Here is a 12,354-nt window from a genome sequence, read left to right on the forward strand (position 1 = left end):
GCTTGGCTTCCAGAGACCGTTTTGCAGCTAACTTTAGGCTCTTCATCTTTGCTAGTCAACTTTTAGTAGCTTGGCATCTTTGGAAAAAGCGGTGTATGGCTTTGTGGGCAGGAGATCCAGTTCTGTTAACTTCTGCATCTCTTGGCAAGTGAAGGAAGAGGCAGTAGTTTTCCTTTCATCTTCCAAACTGGCAGTTTCTCATAACTCAGTATTCTACCATCATAATCAGTAAAGAATTTACATCCAAATGTACTTGGAATTATCCACTTGTGGGGAAAAGTCTCTCATTATTCCAAACCACTTGCCATCTGCCATGCAGAATGCTAATAGGAATGATTAGTTACTGCATTTGCAGGTTCAGGAGGATAGGGATCATTTAATTTTTCTACGGTTTTGTACAGTTTTTTGCACATTGCTACCCTTCTCCTCCTCCTCCCCAAAAGCCCACCACCGAAATTCCAGTGCTTGCAGCTTACAGGGCACTAAGGAAGCCAGTTAAATTTAGTTGAAACTGCACTTGGCAAAGCACAATGCAGTATAAACTGAAGTCTTTTAGGATGACCCACTGGTCAAATGGGAAATGACTGCTTGTGTGTGAGGGAAAACAGTCTGGGAAGACAGGAGAGTTTGTGATATGTCAGAGTAAGTAAGATAGAGAGCTGGAACGAGCATTGGGTGGTTTGCACAGTTTCTTTGCATCAATTTCATCACTGAAATGGAGAGCTTGTTGTTGGATTTTCAAAATCAGAGGTGGTTGCAGAAAACTGCTGAATTTAAGTTATTTTCCACTTCAATCTGTATGTTTTAGAGTTTGGGTTTTTGTTGTTGGTTTTGTGGGGTTTTTTTTGTTTGATAAAGAAAATGTGGTTGGGTCAGGCTGTTTTCACTGAATGCAGTACAGTGACACAAGTTGCTGACACTTGAGATTTGGACATTTATGTTAACTTTTGTTCTCAGTGATAGAATCTAATTACTTACACGGGAGAAGATCTCAGAACAGCTTCTGTGTATGTGTGATCAGAAGGAAGAGCCGTATCTGTCCTGGAAAGGACAAGGATGCACTGAGTGCACCAATTGCAGTAGGAAATTGCGTGGCGGCTTCAAACAAGCTGTCAAAACAAGAGTGGAGATTGGGAAGTACTTGAGTGACAAATTTTGTAGGATCACAGAGTCACCCAGAAACTCAGAGTACTTTATAAATATGCACTCATTAGGCACTTCCATGGACAAGGTAGGGAAAAAGAGAACCGGGTGACCTGTTATTGAAATGCAGCTGTCAAGGGGGAGAAGGAGAGAGGGGAAATATTGCAGCTGTGCAGTGGTGTGCTGCAGACAATGTGACAAGGCATATGGGAAGGGTTTAGAAAGACAGGAATACAACTGCTTCAGCTGAGATTTGGAGGTAGCACCCCTGTTCTCATCAAAGTTGTCGTGAGGTTTCACCTTTTCTTTTAGTCCGTCTCCTCTTGCTCCACATGCTATGTTACTTCTACAAGCCTTGTATTGCATCCAGATCAGTGGCAAAGCCTGATCAGCAGTGTTTTGAATACATGAGGCTGATCAGCAATATTTTCTTCCTGATCGCATTAGTTTATCCTCATGAGGCATGCAGTTTGTGTACACTGTGCTAGGTTATGTGGCTTAAATATTACTGAATTTTTAGTAGATATTTGGATAATCTATTAAGCTTCTTCCATCTCTTATTTCTCTTGCCAAACAGCTGTAACGTGACTCTTCCCTCTTTCATTCAAGCCACGTTATCAAACTGACAAGCAGGATCAGGGAATCCTATAGGTTGTAGTGAGGCCATAGTGTTTGCTTTGTGATAGTGCAGCATCCTGCAGCCTATGCTGAAAGTTTGCTTTCCTGGCTGTTTGCTCTGTGCTGATGAGTTTGTTATATGTGAATGAAATGCTTCAATTGTGTTTAATTTTCTGCTGTAAATGTCAAGGATGCAGTAATGAGAGAGGATGGAACCTTTCTGTGTGCTGTGTATTGCATCTGTCTGGAGTTATTTTTCTGACATGTTAAAGAGAAGCCATCAGAGCCAACTGCTACCCAAGGGATAATACAGTTTTACAGGTCAGTTAACCACTTATCGGGTTTTATATATGTACAGTACAGCATGGCAGCGCACCACATTGATGTGACCAAAGCATCACCAAGCTTAGTCTGAAATGCACATAATGTACCCTGGATGTATAAACACTCTAACCAACTGTATGCAATGTCTCTGATTCCTTCCTGATGTGCAGAAGCTGCTGCTGTGTGCCCTGGGTTTTGCTCACAGTGCTGCCCGTGCACCTCAGAGCTGACCTCTGAGCCCGTCTGCACTGTAGTGACAGTGGTGACTAATGTGGTTTGCTCAAGTTAGCTCAGACACTGGTTTTAGTCAAATAATGCAGCAGAAAGCAGCTAATCCAGTTGTTGGATTTTGCAGCCCACAGGAAATTCCAGGTTGCTGCCCCATTTAGTTTGCAGCTTGCAGCTGTGTACTGGAGCTAGCTACTCTAAAGCCGCTTGTACAAGGGACCCTGCATGTCTTTGGTTTTCACTTTCTGAGTAGAGGTATAGATACCATCAGGCTCTATCTCCAGATTTTTCTCAGCCTGAATTGTTTCCCAGAGTAAAAGGTAAAAAGAGGATTTTGTTCTTGACTGCATCTGGAGTTGCTGTTCTACCCAGTAAAGCCAAGTGATGGTGTGGTACTCACCGGGGAGTTACTGATTTTGCACAAGTATAAAGAGCTGCCGAGTCCTAAAGCATTAAAGTTGTACCTCTGCTTGGCTAGGCTGATTTTTCACCTGGGTGGAAGGACTGGCAAATACATACACATCTTCCAGCTTCCCCTTGCTTTCCAATACTGAGTCCATAATTCTTGTTCCACAAAGGGAACCTGTCGGCAGCAACTAGCTAGTGGCCGTTGTTCTGTGTTTGAAACCCTCTGTCTATGGGGTCTGTATCCCGATGACACTGCCTTCATCGCTTCTTGCAGTAAGTTTGTGTGTTTGTCTTTGGAAGCTGTGTTGCTTCTTGATTAATTGATGGACATTTAGACCAGCACTCTTCCTACTATCGCAGGGCTTGTGATGGAAATTCTCGAAGAACCTTGCTTTAACCTCCCAGGCGCTTCACACTTCTTCAAGGGGTTTGTATCCATGTAGAAATGAATTTGCCAAGACAAATGAATGCAGTTATTGACTGGAGGAGCCATTACCTGCCGCTATTGAACAGTTAGGAGAGGGTTAAGAAGAAAACCTCTTCTGAGCCACTAGATTGGCCCTGACTAAGATGAATGTCTAATTCACTCCCAGCGTCCTTACTGCTGCCAGTAATAAAAAGCTTGCTTCACATATTCACCCCACTGCAGACGTTTCTCTTAAATTAAATATCAAGAGGACATATAATAGCACGATTCCACGCCAAGCCAATATTATCAGATTGATGTCAGCAGTGATAATAGAAGAAGGATAAGTTGATGAGATTTCATTTATTAAATAAAGTAAAGGGAATACGCAGTGATAGAGAGGATTTGGTAACTCTCGGTGTGTCAAAATGCAGCAAGATCATGCTTGTTCTGTCTTACCTCAAGGGATAGCAGTGAGAAGGATGCCCTTTGTTTCATTTTAAGAAAACCTCTCCCTCCTTTTCCAGACAAAGACCTGATTTAGATCCCTCCATGGGAGGGGGAGAGGAAGATCTGAAATGGTGGATTTCATGCGTACGTAGCCTTCCTTCCCATTGAACGGTGGCAAGGCAAAGCTTTCTTGTCCCACTATGGTGGGGGAGGCACCGCTAATGAGTTTTATTTCTAGATTCATCCTTTCCTTCTTCCAACCTGTCATCTTTTCTCCTTTCCTCTTCCTTTAAACAGATGAGTGTGTGTGTTATTGGTTTAATATTTCATATTCTGTATGTCCTGCATTTATTTTCCGAAGTATTGTCAGAGCTCATCTCCCATACTTGCCTGTCCCGCGGGTATTGTCCTCACCCCTCCCAGCCCAGCCTGTCTCTCTTGCCTTTTCCCTAGCTGCTATAAATGAGCCTCTTACACCTGTTTTGATAATAGCGGTAGCAATTGCTATGCGTTTTATTCGAGGCAGAGGCTAATCGTCTACCTTTTTGGTGGTAGCATATTTTTGCTTAAAATTGTGACCCATTTTAAAAGAAAGGTCAAAGGATACCGGTCTTCTGCTCTTTATGTATTTAAACCTCATCCCTGCCCCACCATGTTTCTTCCCCCTCGTTGGTTAAGAAATAATAATAATAATAATAATAATAATAATAATAATAATAATAAAAACCCCTCAAACAATGAGATGTTTACAAAAAGCAGTGTAGTGGAGTGTCCAGAAGATGAATTTTTCTAAAGGTTGGTTAGTGCCAACAGCCTTGAGCTGGGCTGAGGTTGAAGGGAGATAGTTGTTGAAGATCCATCTCCTTTGGAAGACAGTGGGACGTTTCTCTCAATAGAGATATTTGTACTTAGACACTGTGGACATGGTTTAGAAGTGGTTTTGTCAGGGTAGGTTAATGGTTAGACTTGATGGCCTTAAAGGTCCCTTCCAACTTCAACAATTCTATGATTCTATGTTTAATTCCTTTTCTTTTCAGACGTATATGGGTAAAGCCAGACAACTGTAAGGTGCAACTGGTGTATAAAGCTGCAGTTACCGCTGGTGTAGCAATGTTGCAACCTGAAGTTAAGAGACTTAATGTGATCAGGAAAGTAGCATCCCTCCGAGTCAGAGAGGACAGGAGCAGTGGTTGCTGTGCTGGGTGGAAAGCTCCTCAAGCAATTGTTCACCAAAGCAGTTCAGATACCCTTTTTTAGTCCAGATGGGTCCCAGAACGAGTCTGCTGGACGTGGGTGACTTGTGTGCTCCCCTCTGCAGGTTATGCTTCCTTATGGTGAGCTCACATTTACTTCTTGTCCCTTGGTTTCATAGATCACACTGCATGGTGGGGCACAGCGACAGTTGTCTCCCAAGCAGCGCTGGGTTCCCACTCCAAAGTGAAATATCTTTCTCAGTAGGATTTAACTGGTTCTGTTGAATTTCCAGTTCACTTGTGACTGCACTAATATATTGGTTTGTGTAATTTGTAGCGATAAGTACCTTAACCAACTTTGTGTTGTGTTGATTAATTTCTTTAAATCTGTTTTGAGACGCTGGTGCAAGTGATGCATAGCCAGAGTTTGAGATTTTATTTTGAAGAAATAAAGAAGAATATCCCTGTTACAATTCTGGGTACCTGGTACCCAATAAATCTTCTCTGTGTTGTGGGAAGTGGCATGTGTGAACACTGATTTAGGTACTCGCTAGGCAATGCATGCCATTCTGTGCTGATTGATCCCTTGCCTCTGGTAGGCTTTAGGCAGCAACACTCACTCTGTGGGTTCTCACTTACCACTCTGCGGCTTTTAAACAGCCCTGTGCTGTGGGCTGAGCACCAAGGTGTTTCCTAAAGAAGAGGATCGTGGACTTTGCACTACTGTTGCACAACTGATGCTGTAAGAGAGACAGCAAAGCAACAGACAAAAAAAAAAAAAAAATTAAGATCAATTCCTATAGCTCTCCATACTGACAATGGCCAACCTCAAGCAATCTTCTAAATATTTGTACCATATTGTGCAATTCAGATGAATACAGGCTGTTTTGTGGCATGCTGTACCTTTCTGCTCTTCCAGCTCTCTGCGTGAAAAATACAAAATGCCCTTCAGTTTAACATGGCTGGGTTTAAAAAACCTAATTTTAAAAGTCTTAACTTTTTCAATGAATTGAGGGATTTGGTGGTATTTCCTGACCTGGTATTGTTTGGTATCGTTTCCACAGTCTCACTGATTTGATTAGAGTGATATTAAAGTTAGTGACAAAGCAAAATGCCAACATTATGAGTTTCTGAAGCTCTCCCTGGGTTCTTTTCTATTCCAAAACTTGAACATTTTTTAGAATATGGATTTTTACAGGCTTTAAAGTGATTTGCTATAGAACATAGGAATTAGAAATGCATACTAGCCTCCAGGGACTATGCATGGAATAGGTTTCTTCTAAAAGCTGTAAGATTAGTGAAAAGGTGGAAAAAGAAGTCTGTGTAGTATCTTTGTTTTCTGATGCAAACATCAGTGTTTTAGACTGTGGCTGTCATACTGTTACTGATAAATTCTTTGTCCATGTATGTTGGCAGTAGGACTGAGGATGGAAGAGTTATCATTTGGAGTACATCTCAACCAGACTATTTTTAGGGAATAATCAGGTTGCTCAAAGGGCAGATTATTTTAATTTATTTTTTTTTTCCCCTTCTTTGGGTCCTTCCACTTCCCTTCCTGAGAACCTTACGAAAACGAGCATGATGATTTGGAAAGTCATATCTGAGTTTTCCAAAAGCTTTTAGAAGATCTTGATTTTAGATTTCATGTTTCTTAGAAATCTGTTCCACCTGAGAGAACGAGACGTGCCCAGGAACAGGTCATGTTTTCTCTCTGCCTCGCTGTGAAGCCCTGTTGCTGAATGAGTGCCTGTTGTCGTTACTGTGGAAATGAATACATCATAGCATGGCATTAATGCCTGCCTGGAGCATCAAGTGCTTTGGAAGGAAGAGGTGCATTTGATATTTGGGCACAGATCGCTAAGCATATTGGGGCAGAAAATGCAAGGAATTAAATGGTTTTATGATTTAGGAGGCAGCATCTGAGGACTGCTACACCTGAGCATATGTTCTCTTGTTCTCTGGTAAAACATACCGTGGCAATTGTGCTGCAAATTCCTGCAATTTGTGTCTGCCTGTCTGTGCAGCTGATGACACTGTTGTTACTGTGTTTGTGCCATTGTTGCGGGTATTGTTTTACAACGACCTTCCGCTTTATTGGTACTGTTGCTGATGATGTGCCATATGTACACATGCACATTAGAGTATAAGAACATCATCCCTAATTGTTCTTGGGTAGCTGTCAACACCACTTACGGGGTATGAGTACTAATTGCTTCAGAAATACAAAGGAAAAGATATCTGGTCTTGCTGTTATTCCGTTTTTTCTAGTCACTAGGAGAATTGCAGCACTTTCAACCATGTTGGATTTTTTTTGAAGTGTTTAAATAGATGAGAATTCAATAGATTGAGGCAGCTTATTCAACAAGTCTGTTCAGTTCCTTGTCAGACTCTTACAGATCTAGTGCAGGCCCAGCCAGGAGTCCTGAGTTCTGCCAAAGATTTCCAATGTGAGTTGGAGAAATCATTGAACCTCTTGGCATTGATTTTTTTTTTTCTTTTTTTTTTTCTCCTGACTGCAGAGGAGAGATGATGTTTTATCTAAGAGTGAAACAGCCGTCTGCACCAACCTAGAAAGAAAGTCTTCCTTCTTTCTGTTAAGTACTCTGGATTTTTCAGCTGAAGGACACTGTTGGTCATTTGACCCACTTTGGTGATTGCTGCTCCCACCAGTTTCTCTGTTTTTTAGGGCTAGATTACTACAACACAAGATTAGTATGTGTATCACTGGTAAAATGGTAGCAAGTGGGTGAAAACTCCTCTTCACATATCTTTCTGTGCTTGTTTTCCCTGCAGGAGGAGGAACACAGATCCTGTCTGTGCAAGCCTGCAGTCTGAAATTCTGAAGTGCTACCAAGAAAACAAACGTGAAGTGCTCAAATGCTCGGAGCTGGCTAAGCAATATCAGCGCTGTGTTAGCGCAGCTCAGAAGGTAACAAAAGCTTCCCTGTTGTGTTTGCTGGCTTTGCTGTCTTGTTTTGCATGGCGTTTTCTTCTGGGAAGTGTTTCTGAGAGCTGTGGTATCTGTTAGTCAAATTGCAATGTTTATAGGAGACAATTTTTCTTTGGGATCCATTTTCCCACATTCATTCCACATTTCCCAGTCACGGTGTGGTATGTCCCAGCTTCACTCCTGTCAGTGGGTCCTGTCATACTCAGCTGCCACCAAAACAGTAGCACCGATGCGCCTAGGTTTCAAAATCACAATAATTTTCCCAAGTTTTGCCTTCTTGGATGCTGTATGTTGCAAATGGTAGGCAAATCCATTTTGCCAGTGTCAGCAGCATTTTGAACGGGCTTTAAACATCCTCCCATTATGGGACTTTGCAGTTGGAGGTCTTGCTTCCTTTCGTTGCTGCACGAGGAAAGCTTCTTTACTGGGCCAAGCTGCTGACTATTAAGAAAATTCTACATTCCTAAAAACTGTTTATCTTATGCCGGGGGGCAGCAAGCCTTATGGCTCTTCCTTCTGAGACACGGAGCCCTAGTAGATTCTGTCGATGCCTTAGGACAGTGGCTGCTCAGTAACTTGGAAGAATTTCTGGCTATTGAAACAAGTGAAGGAGAAAGGAAAAATGAAGGATTTGGACATTACAAGTAGGATACGGTCTTGGGAAAAGTGAGTGGTAGGACAGAAGCTGCTGCTTGGGACGTCTGGAGTGTAAAGGATGCTGTTCCCCACGTGAGAATTCAGCGGGTCAGGTGTCCCTCAAGGGCAGGCTTTTCTTCTTTTTTTTTTTTTTTTTTTGAGGAATAAAAAATTCTCCAAAAGGTGCTGAGGTTTTATAGTAAGGTGGATTCGGGGGGACCGTTCTGGGAATAGAAAACTGAGAGTCCTCTCATAGGATTAGTAATGCAAAGGGTGGGGGAGAGGTGGATATCTCATAGAAGCAGTCTTTCTCTGTCGCATTAGCATTGTGAGGGGAAGCTGTATGCCTGATTTAAGTATAACATGAAACAAGCTGCCAGCCGGCTCCCAGAAGAAGCCCGACAGAAGGAGATGGGAAAATTGTCAGGATATATTAGACCAAATGTTGTTGCTAGTCCTAGTGGAATTTTTTTCCTTCCTGTTTACAAAGAAGGTCTTTGTATGTCTGCAAATCAGCAAGGTTAAAGCTGCCAGGGAAAGGGCTTTTCTCTGATATCTTTAAAGTCCCCAGCTCCCAAAACGTGTGGTTTCTTTTTCTTTCTCAGCTTTAAAGTAAAGCGGTGCCGGTGCTGCCTCTGCACAATCCGTGCCCTCTGTTGCTGTGCGCAGAGCGTTGGCGCGTCTATTGCCAGCCTCCGTTACCTGATGCTTCCTCCTTGCCTCCGGTAAATCAGCCCTGTAGCCTTTTCAGTGGAGTATATCTTTAGCAAATGCATTTACCAATACATCTTTATTGCATGCAGTGCGGGCGGAATGTGATTACCAAAGAAGACAGATTGCATTAAACTTCAGCATATTTGCAAGCTGCGGCTCCAACCCGCCTGAGAAAGGGGCTGGGGGGCTGCCAGCCCCGAGCCCCAGCCCGACGTTATTAAAGAGTAAATTGGAAGCTAAATGACTGGTAACAGCAGAGGGCAGTGAAAGATCCTGTTAACTGGGATCTTTTTTTTTGGATTTGTGTGGTGGCAGGTTTTTCGTTAGGTTTTCTTTATAAACCAAAAACCGGAGGTCGTGTTGATTCCCAGAGTGTTCAGTGAACTTCAGAATTTTTTTTTCCCCACTGTTGTAGAAAATTCCTGGAAGGAGCAGTGCATAGGACATTAATTTGTTGTGGATGATGACGATGTGGCAGAAAATCTCCTTGCTATGCTTTAAGAAGGGGTGAGAGAAACTAAGGTAACTAAACCTTGCTGCTTGATATAGGAGCTAGAGGGTTCTGCAAGTACTAATTCAAATAAAACTTGTGTAAGGCAGTACCTCTTCCATAGTTTCCTTTGTCCCAGGACAGCTCAAACCCTGACAATTTGCCTCTCTGCTCTTTCTGAGTCCTCTGACTCCTGAGATATATGCAGTGATCACAAGCTGTTGTGTTTTTTCATGAAGCATTAAAACTCCCTCCTCCCTTCCCCTTTTAAGCTGTTATTTTTCTTTAAGTTTAAATTAGCATCTTCTACCACATGGCTTTGTCTCACGCATTCCTCATTCAGGAAATTCAGGTTGGAGGAATGTGGGAAAGAGAGGCCAGAATCTCTTGATTTCTTGGGTGGTTTTTTTCCTTTATTTTTTTTTAAACACAATTTGTTTTCCAGTACAGGAGGTTGTAATCAAAGCTGGATGTGTGACTTCAGCTCACTTGCATGCTGGTGATTTGTTCTTCTGCTTTTTACTAAAGATTTTATAAGGCTTCGTGAATATTCTTTAATGAAGCATCTGGTTCTCTACGAGTTCCTTTTGATGGCTGGTAAAAATGTCTCCAGGGCATGGTATACATTAGACTCAGAGAAAGCAAGCTCTAGATTTCTAGACTGAAAATTACAGCTTACAGTGGATGAGAATAATTCTTCGCATCTTCCCCCTTACTGTGTTGGTTTGAGACTGTTTCTTTGGGTGCCCACTTCCCTTTACCTATTGCTGTGCGCATCTCTGAGCCAGGAGCTGAGCTGCACCCTCAGTTACTTCTGCCCTGTGGACAAAGATATCAGGTAATCATTTAATGAGTTTTGAAATTTATTTTCTACTCATTTCCTGTACAGGCCCTCTTACTGGAACAGGATACTTTATTGTAGTGCGTGGTAGGGATATAACTAACATTACCTGTTTTGTATGCTTTCTGGCCATCAGGGCTTCTTTTGTAGTCAAGTGAGAGAAATAGGTGCTGCTAGAGCGTGGCGCAGCTGATCCTAAAACAGTTGTCTGAAACAGGTCAGCTGAATTGCCATCTGCAAGTGAGTCTCTCTCTGCTGCTTGGGAGGCACATCCAGACCGTGAACTCCAAAGTTAATGCCTGTAGTGGGATGTTCACAGAGTTACAGGAGCAGGATCCTGCTCTGATTGTCTGCCTTCGTAGCTAATATGCTTTCAGCTGGCTCTGCCGTACCTGCTCGCTAACTTCGCCATTTATACCATCCTGAAAGTTCAGTTTTGGTCGCGTCGCCGTTGGCTCGCTGCGGTGGCATCAGCCCGCTTAGGCTCTGGGCTGCTTGCTGCATCCTGTGCTGTGCTGATGTGGAAGCTCTCCAACTTTAGAGTATGTTACTGTAATGTCTCCTGTTTAATTTAGGAGTGTTTTATCTTTTCTGGTGGTCTGTTTTCATGGCTCTGCAGAACTTCAGCTACAGCATAAAAATCGCTGGCTTTAAATCTAATAAAAGCTGGGATAATGGGACAGCTGTGGGAGGGGCAGTTCCCATTGTGTCTTTTAAAATTGCCTGTAGTTTATTGACCGCAAGTTTCACCAAGAGCTACTGCTGCCGTTAGATAATGAGAATTGAAAATTGCTGCTGCTGTTTCTCCTAGGTTTTATCTTGTGCCAATGAGAAGAGGGTGTGGAAGGAAAAGGAGAGTGGGCAGTGGAAATTTGCGTAATTTCTTACTCTGAGTCCAGATGGAAGCGAAAAAACAAATGATATTTTTTTCTTAAGTCTGAGTCCTGTTACTGAATTTCTTCCCTGCCCCTGCAAATATGCTCTCACACGGAAGCTTTTCTGAATATTTGTGACCCATTCTGCTTTCCTTACGTCCTGTTCACACCGGTAGGCAAATCTGAATTTCCATCAAATTGTAGTCGGTTAATTTGTTACGTAATTGGTGGTTATACCAGGGAATCTCCAACCAGCTGCCACTTGAAAAATGCGGCCTCTGGTGACCATGTATTAACGTGATTTGAGATTTCAAACAGAACCTGCTTCCTGCGACAGCGTGCAGAAAAATGCCTGGTAGTGAAGAGCATGTGTTCCTTCCTTTCCAAGTGTTTTCTTGCTGTCTCTAGGTGTCTGTCTTTCACAGAAGGACCAAGGTGAAATTTTTGCGCTCTAGCTCCTGGCCAAACCAAGCTATAAAGAGCTGCATACTCAGACACATGTATTCCCTTGTCAATAGGAGTTGTATACATTGAGCTAGAAGCCATTCATAATTCTGCGCTCTTTCTTCGTATCCTGCGTCCAGCTTCTCACGAGTCTGCTATTTATAACAGACAAAGGTAAAGCTACTTCTGTCAAGGCTTTAGGGCTTGTCTACATAAGGAAATTACAGTGCGGTAAACTGGTGAGTGAGTTTATGGTACAGCAGCTTCTCTGTATGTGAACATTCGCGGCTTGTAATGGAAGTGCAGGGAAAATTCACACTCGTTTGCTGTGAGTCACTCTGCTATGCAAACAAGCCCTTGCAAAACACCGATTGTCTGGATTCCAGCGGAGGTAGACTTTTAACATAACCTTGAGTCGACTGCATTCTTCTTTGCCCTTGACTGTAATAAAAAGGAATGTGGTCAATTTACTGCTCCTACTTTTCCCGGTGATCCCTGTGAAAGCCCCGTTCCCGTTTGGCACACACAGCAAAGCATTGCAACTCTGCTGGAAGTTTGTCTCTAATCTGTGGGCAGTGACCTAGATTGCCGAGAAGATGCCGCAGGTAGTCGTGCAGTGTCCCATCCTGATGGA

The 12,354-nt window shown here is 42.8% G+C and overlaps 1 protein-coding gene across 1 annotated transcript in view; it reads left to right on the forward strand.

The window, feature by feature from the left end:
• CHCHD6 (coiled-coil-helix-coiled-coil-helix domain containing 6) overlaps positions 1-12,354 on the forward strand; it is a 116,563-nt gene that overhangs the window by 70,339 nt on the left and 33,870 nt on the right. Inside the window, exon 7 of the mRNA XM_009889853.1 lies at positions 7,564-7,699. Coding sequence (XP_009888155.1) covers positions 7,564-7,699 — 136 coding nt within the window. The remainder of the gene's footprint in view (positions 1-7,563; positions 7,700-12,354) is intronic.

Source organism: Charadrius vociferus, unplaced genomic scaffold, assembly GCF_000708025.1.
Source record: "Charadrius vociferus isolate BGI_N301 unplaced genomic scaffold, ASM70802v2 scaffold257, whole genome shotgun sequence".
NCBI lineage: Eukaryota > Metazoa > Chordata > Aves > Charadriiformes > Charadriidae > Charadrius > Charadrius vociferus.